Source organism: Chionomys nivalis, chromosome 1 (assembly GCF_950005125.1).
Source record: "Chionomys nivalis chromosome 1, mChiNiv1.1, whole genome shotgun sequence".
NCBI classification, from domain to species: Eukaryota; Metazoa; Chordata; class Mammalia; order Rodentia; family Cricetidae; genus Chionomys; species Chionomys nivalis.
In genome coordinates this window covers 490070-506482 of record NC_080086.1, presented here as the reverse complement: position 1 = coordinate 506482, position 16413 = coordinate 490070, and the positions used below count along the sequence as shown (strand labels likewise).

At 38.0% G+C, this 16413-nt stretch overlaps 2 protein-coding genes across 2 annotated transcripts; both read left to right on the top strand.

The window, feature by feature from the left end:
- Positions 1-437: 437 nt before the first annotated feature.
- LOC130878026 (olfactory receptor 4A15-like) lies at positions 438-1346 on the top strand. The gene has a single exon (XM_057775786.1). The coding sequence runs from the start codon at positions 438-440 to the stop codon at positions 1344-1346; it is 909 nt and encodes a 302-aa protein (XP_057631769.1).
- Positions 1347-15156: 13810 nt separating this feature from the next.
- On the top strand, positions 15157-16083 carry LOC130873864 (olfactory receptor 140-like). Its single transcript, XM_057768863.1, has one exon. The coding sequence runs from the start codon at positions 15157-15159 to the stop codon at positions 16081-16083; it is 927 nt and encodes a 308-aa protein (XP_057624846.1).
- The last annotated feature ends 330 nt before the right edge of the window (positions 16084-16413 follow it).

Below are 16413 nucleotides of genomic sequence, written 5' to 3'. Positions count from 1 at the left end.
ATTTGGTGATAATATATAAGACAGAAAACAGAATCAATGAAAAGAAAACTTAGGACCACACTCTCAGCAATGTAGACTGCTTGGAAAGACAGAATTCTGATGTTGTGTAGTTCAATCTTTTTATTTTTAACTGTGCAATAGAAACATATTTATATTTACACCTTGGTAATGACTCAATCCATGACTTCTCACACTGATCTTAAAATTTTTCCTTGCCTGTTCTGGTTTTCACAATTAAGCAGATAAGTTCTATTTTCAGTATTCTCCTATATGTAAATTTTACATATAAGGAAATCTTACATGGAAAATATTTTTTCAGTTTCAGTTTTATTGAAGACATGCTTAATAACGGCATAAACTCCTGTCATTTTTTGTAATACCATTGCAGACCCCGTTCTCCTGAGCTTCCTATTGAGACACAATTGAAATATATTTAAATGGGACAGAGAAACAATGTCACAGAATTTATCCTTCTGGGTCTCATTCAGGACCCAACTGGACAAAAAGTATTGTTTGCCATGTTTTTGCTCATCTATCTTGTGACAATGGTGGGTAACCTGCTCATTGTGGGGACAGTGATTGCCAGCCCCTCCTTGGACTCCCCAATGTATGTCTTCCTTGCTTATCTGTCAATCATGGATGCTATCTATGCCACTTCCACATCACCCAAGTTGATTATGGACTTACTCGCTGACAAAAAGACTATCTCATTCACTGCTTGCATGGCTCAACTATTTACTGCACACTTATCTGGTGGTGCTGAGGTCTTCCTCTTGGTGGTGATGGCCTTTGACCGCTATGTGGCCATCTGTAAGCCCCTTCATCATTTGACCATCATGAATAGAAAGATTTGCATCCTTCTGTTGGTGATAGCCTGGGTTGGTGGCTTTGTCCACTCCTTGGTTCAACTTATTTTTGTGTCTAATCTCCCTTTTTGTGGACCCAATGTCATTGACCACTTTATCTGTGACATGTACCCACTATTGACACTGGCATGTAGTGACACTTACTTCATTGGTCTTACTGTGGTTGCCAACGGTGGAGCAATCTGTATGATCATTTTTATCCTTCTCCTAATCTCCTATGCATTCATTCTAAACACTCTTAAAAGTTACAGTCAGGAAGGGAGAAGAAAAGCCTTGTCCACCTGTGGTTCTCACATCACTGTGGTTGTCCTTTTTTTTGTTCCCTGCATTTTCATTTATGTTAGACCAGTGTCTAACTTTCCTATTGATAAATCAATAAGTGTGGTATTTACAGCTTTTACTCCCATGCTTAATCCTTTAATATACACCCTGAGAAATTCAGAGATGAAAAATGCTATGCAAAAACTCTGGGCAGGTTAAGTGTGCATTTCCAACACTGAGTACTTCTGTTACTATTCTTAAGTAATAAACAGGTAGTAGACTTTAACAAATTATTCTATTGTCCACTTATTCCCTACTTGGTCAATAACTATACTTTTGGCTAGCACTTTAAAAAATGACAAATTATTTTTATTTTATTATGAATATTACAGAAAACCATGGACGATTATAAAAAGAGTTACACTTATATAAGTAAATATATAAAACTATGCTGTTCTTGAAAATATTTTAGTGGTACTAAATTTATATCAAAATTCAACTCAAAAATGTGCTTTCTACTTGAAAAACATGACAAACTGAATGTGGAATACTCCATGAGACCTCAACTCTACAAAAAACCCCAGGCAGCTGAGTAAAGCTAAACACTGGAGGGCTGATGCTCCTCACAGAAGTATTACCTCAATTGCTTGTCCAGGACCAAATGGACAGCCCTGAAAATATATACACAAATAACACTATACAGAATGAGCAGTTTCCATTTAGGAATGCAGATATATTAACAGGATGACAATTAATGAGAAAAAGAGGTCATCCTTGAATGAATGAGATGAGGAGTATATGGTAGAGTTTAGAGGAAGACAAGGAAAGAGATAAAATTACAATCTCAAAAATAAAAACAAAATATAATTTAAAAATACATAAAAAGAAATAACCAATATCATTCATTTTAATAGGAAAGCAATTTATTTAAAATTCACATTAAATGTCCTAAGTGGGTAGGAAGTAGAAGACTTTGGAGGAGAGAAAAAGAACATAATCAAAACATAGAATGAAAAGGCTATTTTAAAGTAAATTTAAAGAAAGTAATTTTAGAAGAGATCAAACATGCTTGGGTGCTAGAAGGAATGTCTAAATTAAAGTGTTCAGCCTTTGACAGATGCATATATATCACTAAAATAAATAGAAACAATGAATTTGGGATAAGGCATGGAAGGAGTTTGAGGAAGGAGGGAGAAGTTGGAATGAGAAGATACAGTGTCCATGAATGACTTTTTCAAAATTCAATACAAATTTTAAAAAGAGTAATTTAAAAACAAATGCTTATGTTACATTATTAATTTCCAGAAATGTATTATTCATCTGAAGATTGTTCCCTTTGAGTTACTATCTCTGCATTGTCAGCCCATATTTTTTAGATAACACATATAACATTTTATTTCATTATAAACATGAGTAGTATCAGGTGCCTTGGTCTTGTACTCAAGATTAACACGTGAGGCTTAGGCAAGAGAGAAGTACTGAAGTGTTTAGGCACTATTCATCTGTTGAATAACAATTATTTTTCTTGATAGCAATTATTCAGTTAACACTGAGCTGAAATTAAGAGAAAAAATATAATGCCCCCAGATATAGAGTCAAGACTTGATTACATACAAAACAAAAAAAACTTATGTTTAAATAAAATTTAGAAATTGTGATTGTTTGTCTTTGTAAGAATTAAAATAGTCCAAGAGGTGAGTAACCAGTCATAACTCTCTAGGCCCTCCATAGTGGAACAAAACTCCAGACCTCTACCCCAACTGCCTAAGCTTCTCTAGCCAGCCAGCAGGAGAGTTTCCTGCAGTTAGGCTGCCTCAATGCACCCCATCTACTGGACCCTGCAAGCTACAAGCCCCATCTCACCCCCAAACTCTGTGGAAACTTAAGCCTCAGTGGATCTCTGAAATACAACCTGCTACTACACAGAGAGGACCAAAATGTGAGTGACCAGACACCCAGCTAGATACCTCACTCTCTAGGACCTCCTTATGGGGGCAAAACCTGGGGCCTCACCCACCTGCCTCAGCTTCTCTAGCCAGTCAGCAGGAGACTTTCCTGCAGGTTGGCTGCTCCAACACCCCAAACCGAAGAATGGTAGGGATAGAAGAAGAAGTACTCCAACTCAGAAGCACAGAAAATATATTCAACAAAATCATAAAAAAAAACCTTTTAGTTGAAAGAAGGCCATCCCTAAGAAGGACATCCCTATGAAGGACATCCCTATGAAGGTACAAGAAGCTTACAGAACACCAAATAGACTGGTTCAAAAAAAAGTACCCTCACAATATAATAATCAAAATGCAAAACATACAGAATAAAGAAAGAAAAGAGCTCTAAGGAAAATGTTCAAGTAACATATAAAAGCAGACTTATCAGAATTACACCAAACTTTTCAGTGGAAACCATGAAAGTTAGAAGGTCCGTGGCAGATGAGCTGCAGGCAACAAGAGACCACGAATGCAAGCCCAGACTGCTATACCAAGCAAAGCTTTCACTCACCATCAAAGGAAAAAACAAGAGATTCCATGACAAAACCAGATTTAAACAATACCAATCCACAATCCCAGCCCCCTACAGAAAGTACTAGAAGAAAACTCCAATCCAAAGAAGTTAACTACATCCACAAAAACACAGGCAACAGATAACCTCCCAACAGCAAAACCCAAAGAAAGAAAACAAATAAGCTAAAATTATATAATGGAAAAAAACTTCAACAAATGGTGCTGGCATAAGTAAATGTCAACATGTGGAAGAATGAAAATCCATATCTATCCCTATGCACAAAACTCAACTCCAAATGGATTAAGACATCAATATAAAACTGACCACACTGAATCATGCATGGCCATGGGAGACTACTTTCTAAATATAACCTCAGTGGCATAGACACTAGAAACAGCAATAAACAACAAACAAACAAACTGAGAAGCTTTGGTAAAGCAAAGGACACAGTCAATAAGACAAAGAGGCAGTCTACTGAATGGGAAAAGATCTTCACCAACCCCACCTCAGACAGAGAACTGACATCCAAAATATATAAAGAACTCAAGAAATTATGCATCAAAGTTCCAAGTAATCCAATTAAAAATGGAGTACAGAACTAAACAAAAAATTCTCAGCAGAAGAATCTCAAATAATCAAAAGACTCTTAAGGAAATGTTCAATATCCTTAGTCATCAGCGAAATGCAAATCAAAACAACTTTGAGATACCATTTTACACCAGTCTGAATGGCTATGATCAAAAACACCAATGATAGCTTATGCTGTAGAGAATATGGAGTAAGGGGAACACTTCTGTATTGCTGGGGGGAATGCAAACTAGTACAACCACTTTGGGAATCAGAATGGTGGTTTCTCAGAGAATTGGAAATCCACCTACCTCAGGACCCAGGACCCTTTTGGTCATATGTCCAAAAGATTCTCAACCATACTAAAAGGACATTTGTTCAACTATGTTCATAGCAGTGTTATTTGTAATAGCTAGAACCTGGAAACAACCTAGATGCCCCTCAATCAAAGAATGGATAAAGAATATATGGCACATTTGAACAAGTGGAGTACTACTCAGTGGTATAAAACAATGAGATCTTGAAGTTTGCATACAAATAGATGGAAATAGAAATAAATCATCCTGTATAAGGTAATCCAGACCCAAAAAGATGAATATGGTGTGGGCTCACTCATAAGTAAATACTAGCTATAAACAAATGTATAGTTCGTGATCCTAAAGAAGCTAAGTAACAAATTGAACCCTAAGAAAAACATGTATAGACCCACCTGAAAATTGAAATAGACTAGAGATCTTGGCACAATTTGGGCCTGAGGGTGGGGCAGAATGGAGGATCAAAGGGGAAGAGGATAAGTGAAAGGGAATAGGCAGGAGAACTTGAAGGAATAAGGTAGTTGAGATGGAGGAAGGAAAGAGATGAGAGCAAGAGAAGGATATCTTGATTAAGGGAGTCATTATGGGGTTATCAAGAAACCTGGAACTAGAGAATTACCAGGAATATACATGGATGACCCCAGCTAAGACCATAAGTAATAGAGGAGAGGGTGCCCAACCTGGCCTTGTGTTGTAGTCAGACTGATGAACATCTTAAATATCTCCATAAAACCCTCATCCAGAAACTTAGGTAAACAGAGGCAAAAACTCACATCAGAGCACTGGGCTGAGCTCCCAAAATTCAGTTAAAGAGTGAGAGGAGTGAGAATATGAGCAAAGAGGTCAAGACCATGATGGGTACACCCACTATAACAGTCTACCTGAGCTAATCAGAACTCAATAATTCCAACCTGACAAGGAAGAAACAAGCATAGGTCCAAATTAATTCCTCCGTATGTTGATGATAGTTATATGGCTGGGGCAGACTGAGGGGCCACTGTCAGTGGCACCAGGTTTTATCTCTACTGCTTATACTGGCTTTTTGGGAACCTATTCTCTTTGGATGGATACCTTGCTCAGCCTAGATATAGTACCGAGGTCCTTGGATGTTCCCCAAAGCCATGTACTTTACCCTCTCTGTGGAGTGGATGGGGTGTAGTGAAAGGCTAACTAGAAGGAATGGGAGGAGGGGAGGCTGTGGGAACTTGAATTGGTATGTATAATGAAAAAGATAGTTTGTTTTCTATTCTAATTAACCCAGCCCCAAAAATATGAACATGGGATGTGTTCACTCATAATTGGTTTCTAGCCATAAATAAAGGTCATTGAGTCTATAATTTGTGATCCTAAAGAAGCTAAATGAGAAGGTGAACCCAAAGAAAAACATATAGTTATCCTCCTGGATATGGGAAGTAGACAAGATTGCCAGGCAAAAAATTGGGTTCTTGGGGGTGAGGTCGGATGGGGGTAAGGGGAGATGGGGAGAGAAAAGTGAGACGGGGAGGATGGGGGGAACTTGGGGAATTGGGACAGTTGGAATAAAGAAAGGATGGTTATGGGAGCAGGGAAGCATATATCTTAATTAAGGGAGCCATCTTAGGGTTGGCAAGAGACTGGAACCTAGAGGGGCTTCCAGATGCCCAGGGGGATGTCCCCAGTTAGTTCCTTGGGCAGCTGAGGATAGGGAACCTGAAATGGCCCTATCTTAAAGCCATACTGATGAATCTCTTGCATATCACCATAGAATCTTCATCTGGTGATGGATGGAGATAGAGACAGAGTCCCACATTGGAGCACCAGAACGAGCTCCCAAGGTCCCAATAAGGAGTAGAAGGGAGGAGAACATGAACAAGGAAGTCAGGACTGTGAGGGGCACACCCACCCACTGAGACAGTGGAGCTGATCTATTGGGAGCTCACCAAGACCAGCTGGATTGTGACTGAAAAAGAATGAGATAAAACCGGACTCTGAACATGGTGGACAATGAGGGCTGATGAGAAGCCAAGGACAATGGCACTGGGTTTTGATCATACTTCATGTTCTGGCTTTGTGGGAGCCTAGCCAGTATGGATGCTCACCTTCCTAGACCTGGATGGAGGGGGTAGGACCTTGGACTTTCCACAGGGCAGGGAACCCTGACTGCTCTTTGGACTGGAGAGGGATGGGGAGAAGAGTGGGGGGACGGAGAGAGAAGGGGGAAGAGGGGGAGGGAAATGGGAGGCTGGGAGGCGGCAGAAATTTTTTTTTCAAAAAAAAATATCAATTCCAAAAAATCAGTTGCCCTCCTATACACAAAGGATACGGAAGCAGAGAGGGAAGTCAGAGAAGCATCACCCTTCACAATAGCCACAAATAGCATAAAATGTCTTGGGGTAACTCTAACCAAGGAAGTGAAGGATCTATTTTACAAGAACTTTAAGTCTTTGAAGAAAGAAATTGAAGAGTATAACAGAAAATGGAAGGATCTCCCTTGCTCTTGGATTGGGAGGATCAACATAGTAAAAATGGCAAATCTACCAAGGGCAATTTATATATTCAATGCAATCCCCATTAAAATCCCATTAAAATTCTTCACAGATCTTGAGAGGACAATAATCAACTTTATATGGAAAAACAAAAAACCCAGGATAGCCAAAACAATCTTATACAATAAAGGAACTTCTGGAGGCATTACCATCCCTGACTTCAAACTCTATTACAGAGCTTCAGTATTGAAAACAGCTTGGTATTGGCATAAAAACAGAGAAGTCGATCAATAGAATTGAGTAGAAGACCCTGATTTTAACCCACAAACCTATGAACACCTGATCTTTGATAAAGGAGCTAAAAGTATTCAATGGAAGAATGAAAACATCTTCAGCAAATGGTGCTGGCACAACTGGATGTCAACCTGTAGAAGAATGAAAATAGACCCATATCTATCACCATGCACAAAACTCAAGTCCAAATGGATTAAAGACCTCAATATCAGTCTGAACACACTGAACCTGATAGAAGAAAAAGTGGGAAGTACTCTACAACATGTGGGCACAGGAGATCACTTCCTACGTATATCCCCAGCAGCACCGACATTAAGGACATCATTGAATAAATAAGACCTCCTGAAACTGAGAAGCTTCTGTAAAGCAAAGGACACTGTCACTAAGACAAAAAGGCGACCCACTGACTGGGAGAAGATCTTCACCAACCCTGCAACAGACAAAGGTCTGATCTCCAAAATATATAAATAACTCAAGAAACTAGACTTTAAAATGATAATTAACCCAATTAAAAAATGGGGCCCTGAACTGAACAGAGAATTCTCAACAGGAGAAATTCAAACGGCCAAAAGACACTTAAGGTCATGCTCAACCTACTTAGCGATAAGGGAAATGCAAATTAAAACAACTTTGAGATACCATCTTACACCTGTCAGAATGGCTAAAATCAAAAACACCAATGATAGCCTTTGCTGGAGAGGTTGTGGAGGAAGGGGCACACTCATCCATTGCTGGTGGGAATGTAAACTTGTGCAACCACTTTGGAAATCAGTGTGGCGATTTCTCAGGAAATTTGGGATCAACCTACCCCAAGATCCAGTAATACCACTCTTGGGAATATACCCAAGAGATGCCCTATCATATGACAAAAGCATTTGTTCAACTATGTTCATAGCAGCATTGTTTGTATAGCCAGAACCTGGGAACAACCTAGATGCCCTTCAATGGAAGAATGGATGAAGAAAGTGTGGAACATATACATATTAGACTACTACTCAGCGGTAAAAAAACAATGACATCTTGAATTTTGCATGCAAATGGAGGGAAATAGAAAACACTATCCTGAGTGAGGTATCCCAGCCCCAAAAAGATGAACATGGGATGTACTCACTCATAATTGGTTTCTAGCCATAAATAAAGGACATTGAGCATATAATTTATGATCCTAGAGAAGCTAAATAAGAAGGTGAACCCAAAGAAAAACGTATAGTCATCTGCCTGGATAGGGGAAGTAGAAAAGATTGCCGGGCAAAAACTGGGAACTTGTGGGTGAGGTAGCATGGGGCTAAGGGGAAATGGGGTGAGAAATGTGAGAAGGGGAGGATGGGGTTTGGGGGAATGGGATGGTTGGGATATAGGAAGGGTGGATACGGGAGCAGAGAAATATATATCCTAATTAAGGGAGCCATCTTAGGGTTGGCAAGAGACTTGATTCTAGAGGGGCTCACAGGTGTCCAGGGAGATGTCCCCAGCTAGTACCTTGGGCAACTGAGGAGAGGGAACCTGAAATGACCCTATCCTATACTGATGAATATCTTGCATATCTCCTTAGAACCTTCATCTGGCGATGGATCGAGATAGAGACAGAGACCCAATTTGGAGCAATGGACTGAGCTCTTAAGGTCCAAATGAGGAGCAGAAGGAGGGAGAACATGAGCAAGGAAGTCAGGACCACGAGGGGTGCACCCACCCACTGTGACAGTGGAACTGATCTATTGGGAGCACACCAAGGCCAGCTGGACTGGGACTGAATAAGCATGGGATGAAACCGGACTCTCTGAACATGGCGGACAATGAAGGCTGTTGAGAAACTAAGGACAATGGCACTAGGTTTCTGATGGAGGAAGGTCATTGGTTAATTAAAAAAGAAACTGCTTGGCCCTCATAGGTTAGAACATAGGTTGGTGGAGTAAACAGAACAGAATGCTGGGAGAAGAGAAAGTGAGCTCAGACTCGACAGTTCTGCTCTCTGGAGCAGAGGCCATGCTCCCCTCTCCTGGGCAGAGTGGGTAGACACTATCCTCTAGTCTTATTCTTTTCATCTTTATGCCTTCATCTGTCTATGGCTTTAAGGATAGATATCCTGAATGAAATGAAACAGTGATATGAAGGCCACACATATCTTGAATTCTTTCTGCTCATGTTTTTTTTTTCTATAAAATTTCTTTGTTGGAACTGCAAGCTGCTGAAGCCACTATGAAAATCATTGTAGAGAACTCACAAAAAGCTAAAATTAAATCTACCATATGACCCAGTTGTACTACTCCTTGAATTATACCCATTTGATTCACAATCTGACACCAAAGACATTTCCTCAGCCATGTTCATTGATGCTTTCTTCACAATAGTAGAATGCAGAAATAAGCTAAATGTCCTGCGACTGATCAATGGACCATAAAATTGTGGTACATATATGCTTTGGAAAACTATTCAGTTGTTAATAATGAAATCATGAAATTTATATATAATATTATTGAGCAAGGAAATACCATATTGAGCCAGATCCAAAAAGACACATATCACATATTTATCTCTTAATGGAAGCTAATAGAAACAAATCTTCAGTTGTAAGTATAGGTACAGATTCTGGACTAACTTCAGAAACCAGGAAATATAAAAGAGGCCACTGTCATGGTATGAGTTGCAATAGAGAGCAGAATAACAGCATATAAAATATCCATTTAGAAAAATTGGAAAAGTGGAGCTTCTAAGGGAGAGTGATGGGATTGAGATACATCTATACAAAGTAAGTAGAAAAGTAAAATTAGATTAATTATGTCTGAAAAGTTGTAAGTAATCATACTATTCACTACCTAAATAAAAATTCTATACTACATGTACTTTTATGTATAAATATACATATAGTTTAAATAAAATTTTCTCATTTGGCCTAATGGTGCCCTCTTCAAGCATTAAAGACCACCTAATAGAATACCCAATACCAGACCCCTGTTTTGAGTTGTTGGTCAGGGTTCTTCAAGAGATGTCCAAAAGCATGAGGCCATTGTTATTTTCCTTGGTTGTCCACCAGAGGTGGAAGCTAAGTCCTTATTGCTTCAGATACAGAGCCAGAAGACCCTGAGCTGGGATGTGACATAAATACTGCCTTCTGAGGACTAGCTTTTATGGCACAACAGGAACCATGCATGCTTCCAAGGTGAAGCAACCACCAATCCTACCTAGTTATGATGTCTATGAATCACACCAGTGGCAAGCATGCCATTACAACTCTAAGGGTGGATTAGTGGCATGCATACCTTAGCAGTGACCAATCAATATTTGATTGGACTTCTGAGCCACTCAACAAGAGGGAAACCAAGATTTATGCTGAAAACTTAGCCAATTACTTGGTTTTAGTGTAGTCATGGATCTTGGAGAGAAATCTACAACCACCACTACATTAACTAAACATAATTCATAAATATAGCCTGAACATTTGTCCTTGTACATGCAGATAAGTACTGTACTTGCAGGTAAGTTCATCCTAGGACTGAAAATCAAATTTCTGACATTTTTATAGATAATACTCAGTAAAATACACATTTACTTTACTTCTCTAGGGAATTTCAGATTTTCCCTCAAACTTGTTTCAGCTGTTGCCAATACTTTGATCAGACTAAAATATTCAAATCTAATCACATTATGTTGAGTCATGCAATCTCAGTTTTGCTAACTATTTTTTCTTCTTTAAATTTCACTTTGCTCTTTAAATATCACTCATATTGACTAAATTTTCTCAAAAATAACATTTCATTTTGATTCAGAATACATTTTCATTTAGAAAACCTATTTCGAGGCCAGCCTGGTCTACAAGAGCTAGTTCCAGGACAGGAACCAAAAAGCTACAGGGAAACCCTGTCTCGAAAAATCCAGAAGAAAACCTATTTGAATGAAAGTAAATACATGCCATTGTATGTAGAACTATGCCTTAATTGTACTCACTTATAAGTAGATATTAGCTGTAATGTAGAAGATAATATCATGCTATGTTCCATAGTCCCAGAGAGCTAAGTAACAAGGAGGGTTTAAGGGGGGATGCCAATGATCTCCCTTTGAAGGGAACATAGAATGGATTCAGTGGGTAGACTGTGGTCAAGAAGGGTTGGGAACTGGAAGGATCAAGTGGATGGTGAAGTAAATACTGAGAGAAAAGACTGGACTTGTGGGAGCTTTTAGGGGCTATGTGGAAATCTAGTTCAAGGAAACTCCATGGAATCTACTAGAGTAATACTAGCAAAGACTCCTAGTCATGGGGACAAGGAGCCTGAGCCAGCCAAATTCTATAACCAAGCAAGACCTTGATTAGAGGGATTGGGATACCAACCCAACAACAATGCCTTGGACCTACAGCTTATCCTGCCTACAGAGTGTTCTGGGACCAATGGGAACTTAGCAGAACTCACATCAAAGAAACCACAGAGACTTCAACTGATGGGAGCAGATGAAGAGTTCCACAGCCAAACAAAGTGAAAGCTTTGTTTTTAGGCAGAGCTTGAGAAGTTCTTTAGAGAAGGGGGAGGATGGTTCAGAAGAACCAGAGGGTTGAGGGGCACTATAAGAACATGGCTCACAGAATCAATTTACTGAGACTAATGGGGACTCACAGAAATCAGGAAGCCTGTAGGGGTCATGCCCAGGTCCTCTGCATTATGCTATGGTTGAGTAGCTTGGTCTTCTTGTGACATCCCTAACAGTGGGGTCAGAGGTGATGTTTTGACCTACTAATGGGAGCCTTTACTTCTTACTTGGTTGTCTCGTTTAATTTAAATATTTAATTTCCAGACTCCTCATAAATACTCTTAGTTCATTTGTCATCAAATATTGAAGTTCATTAGTAGTTTACTGTTTTAATTTCTTTTGGCATAGTGAACGTCTTCACCTGGACTCAAGGAAAAGTTATTTAAAAGCAAATGCTGTAGAAGTTCTCTATATTCAGTGAAATAATTGATTTTTTAAAGCAAAGTTTACTAATGGCAGTGGAATGCTCCTGAGGTCTAATTAATCAGAATGAAAAAAAGTTAGCGTTTGGCTGCTGAGAGGGCACATTGGGAATACTTGATAAGCTCCAGAGAAAGGCATTATCCACAGGAGCCAGTTATAATCAACGATGATTTTGCACTGTGGAGCTAGTTAACATTTTTAAGCTTATAGCTTTATGTCTTGAGGAACTAACAGATACCTAGGACTCAGGACATTGAGCTTGCCAGACGGATTGATAGGTGAGAGATTCATATTTTGTAAAGGAACCATAATTATAGATCTCAAGGAGTGCAAAGAAGTTGAAAATTGTATAATCACCCACTATCCCAATCATTCTAGGCTTGTCTGTTCTCAGCATTCCAAACACTATGGATAACTCTACTAGTTTCACCCCCATAGAAGTAAAAGTCTCTGGGGTCTTTCCCTATATTTTAATATATTTAAATTAGTAAAAATCATACTACATATTGACTTTTCCATTCTAAATTCCCCTAATTAATATGATAATACAAGAGTTTTCCTGTTGTGTTCTAAAGATTAAAATAAATCTTTTTTTTTTTTTAACAATCTCATGTAACAGTGGCCGCTATAGAACTGCTATATGGTAGAGAGTGTTTTTGAGCTTCTGATATTTTTGCTTCCGTCTCCCAAGTGCTTGGCTTGCAAGTGTGAAAAACCCTGCCAGGACAAAACACTTCAATGAGAGTTACATAGCATTCTAAGTGATCTCTAATATTTTACATACACATTTCTCTGATGTCGGATAATTCATATGATTTCTATTTAATCTCAGTCTTTGATAACTCCACTTAAAATATTTCTTTAAAATATTTCTATTTTGGTTTTTGTTTCTTTGTTTTTATGAGACAGGGTTTCACTGTGTAGCTGTAGCTGTCCTGGAACTCACTCTGTAAATAAGGTTAGCCAGAATTCAGAGAAAGCCACCTGCCTTTACCTCCCAAGTGCTGGGATTAAAATTATAGGCCATCACTGCTTGGCTGAATGTTTGTCTTTTCAAAATATTTATTTTAAGGCTTATTGCTAGGGTTAATAGTGGAAAGTTGTAGAATAGAATTGAAATAGCTTCTATTGCTTCAAGCCAGGGTTCTCAATCTTTCTAATGCTTTAAACATTTAATACAGTTCTTGTTGTGATAAACATCAATCATTAAATTATTTCATTACTATATTATGCAATTCTGCTACTGCTATGAATTGTATTGTAAATATCTAATATGTAGGATTTCTAATATATGGCCCCCATATGAGATATTGGGGGTTTTGGCCCACGTGTTGATGACCACTGCTCTAAGTTAATACAAAGGTCATTGTATCACCTTGGGTATGTGCCCTATTCTATGTCTAGACGTGTTAACTCATAGTAAAAGATACAGTGATGCTCCAGAATGTCATTCTCAAAAAATGTACCAAAATTTCGCCTTGAACAATAAAAGCTAAGGCAAACTATCCTCTTAACATAGAAAATATAAAATGTATTTTTAGAGATAATGTTTTCTTTTCATTTTGTGAGAAATTTATGCCTGCAAATCAAAATGTATTTCACATGTTCTACAATTAATTTTATATTGTTATCCATAAGTTATTTATGGTGAATTATATGAGTAACTGGTAAAGAACTGAGAATTAACACTGCATAGAAATAGGGGTGATAAAGATTTTCCCTAGATAGATGAACTGTGATGAAAAAATATCATGAAAGAAACCACTGCTGGCTATCAACATCGACATTTTCATAGTATTTATGTAGGCAAATATATATATATATATATATATATATATATATATATATATGGTCTAACAAATATTTGCTGAGTAGCTATCTAATAGATACTTGTTTACAGAAACTATCATATATGTTTGCATAAGCTTTTTACTTTATCTTAGGGAGTAGTGTTTCTTTTCCTTAGTAAATGTTTATGAATTTAAAAACCCAAAGTTGTTTTCCTAGTCTTTTAAAACTATAAATTTATTAAATATGATTATTCCAATACCAATTTACATATAATACATATACACACACATATATATTTAGTAATTATATACATTAAGAAGATTTTATTTCACTGCCTAGGAACATATATATTAATGTATACACACATATATACTCATATATGTGTTTGTATATATAACAACATTTTAAAAAAAGAGGTCACGATAAAGAAATGTATGGGAAACATAATTTAAAGAATAAACAATATTTGTAGCCAACACTTATTTACTTGGAAAGTGAATAACACACTGATTCTTAAAGATAATAATAGCACAAAAGTGAATGGTTCTTATTCCTTCAGCTACAATGCTGGTAACTTCCCAGTAAGTGATGGGAACCTCCTTTCTATATGGAAGAAGTTTGGTTGGTTTTTCTTATGCAGGTAACCATGACTGGGATGAATTAGTGACTATGATAACCATGTCTTTCATTCATTGTCATATCGATATGATCGAATGAAAATTAAGAAACTAATAATATTCTTTATGTATGTAAGCAATTGGCAGCTTATAAAATGTGTCTCATAATGTGAAAATGCTCATGCTCAGGGGTAAGCCAAGACACACAGAACACAAGAGCAACTCAGAAACATCACACAGACTGGAAATAGAGGAAATATATATATATATATATATCTCAACATTTTTCCTGAAAATTAAATAGTAACTATTACCCTATAGATGTATTGTAGCTGATAGTATTGGTATGTGAAGAGAGTATAATGAGATGAATAAAGATGGAAGAAGCTACTGTGTTAGAATACAAAGAATGTGCTTCACAGTTACAGAAAGGCCTATTGCTGTAATATGAACATCAAACGAAAATGCACTCAGAATTAACAACCTACCTTTATACTTTTGTAGGGAGTTCAGATCTTGAGAAGGTGTTATTTCCTGAATGGAGCTCCACAGGCCTCCCAGTAATGTGACGGAATTTGTTCTCTTAGGTCTCACACAGAATCCACACTTGCAGAAAATACTGTTCATTGTCTTTTTGTTTGTTTTTCTATTTACCGTGTTGGCTAATCTACTCATTGTCATCACCATCTCCTTTAGCCGTACCCTTTCAGCTCCCATGTACTTCTTTCTCACTTACCTATCCATCATAGATGCCTTCTACACCTCTGTCACCACCCCGAAAATGATAATTGACCTGCTGTACCAGAGGAGGACAATATCCTTGGGTGGCTGCCTGATTCAGCTCTTTGTGGAGCACTTCCTGGGTGGAACAGAGATCATCCTCCTCATTGTGATGGCCTATGACCGCTATGTGGCCATATGCAAACCTCTGCATTACATGACCATTATGCGACGAGGGCTCTGCAGACTCCTGGTGGTGGTAGCTTGGGTTGGAGGGATCTTGCATGCCACCATGCAAATATTTTTTATGATCAATCTGCCCTTCTGTGGCCCTAATATCATTGATCACTTCATGTGTGATCTCTTCCCATTGTTAAAACTTGCTTGTAGAGACACACACACACTAGGCATGATAGTGGCTGCCAACAGTGGGGCCATGTGCTTGCTCATATTTACCATGCTCCTCATCTCATACATAGTGATCCTGCAGTCCTTGAAATCTCATAGTTCTGAAGGGAGACGCAAAGCCCTCTCCACCTGTGGCTCTCACTTCACTGTGGTTGTTCTCTTCTTTGTGCCTTGCATATTTACTTACATGCGCCCTGTGAACACCTATCAGGTAGACAAGCTGGTGACTGTGTTCTTTGCAATCCTTACTCCCATGCTAAATCCCATCATTTACACAGCAAGAAACACAGAGGTGAAGAATGCCATGAAGAGTTTGTTGAGGGGGAGAGTAACTTAGTCTATTAAAAATGACCAGAAGGTGGTGATGTATAGAAACAACTAGGATAATGTTTGTGATAAACTGTGAAAGAGAATTAAGAAGTTCCACAGATCATTAACAAACAGTAAAAACAAAACTTCCCATAACAACATTTTTGGCCAGTTAATGTGGCAAGGCCTTCTATATGCCTTTAATAGTTTTAAATGTATATTTTGTTTTCAAAGCTCAAATATTAATGTTCATAGAGTCTGGATTTTCAATAGAAAGCACCAAGTATACAACTTTAATGATTTTGGACTATGTTTTTCTCTAGAGACTCATCAAAATTTATTTAATTTGTTCATATAT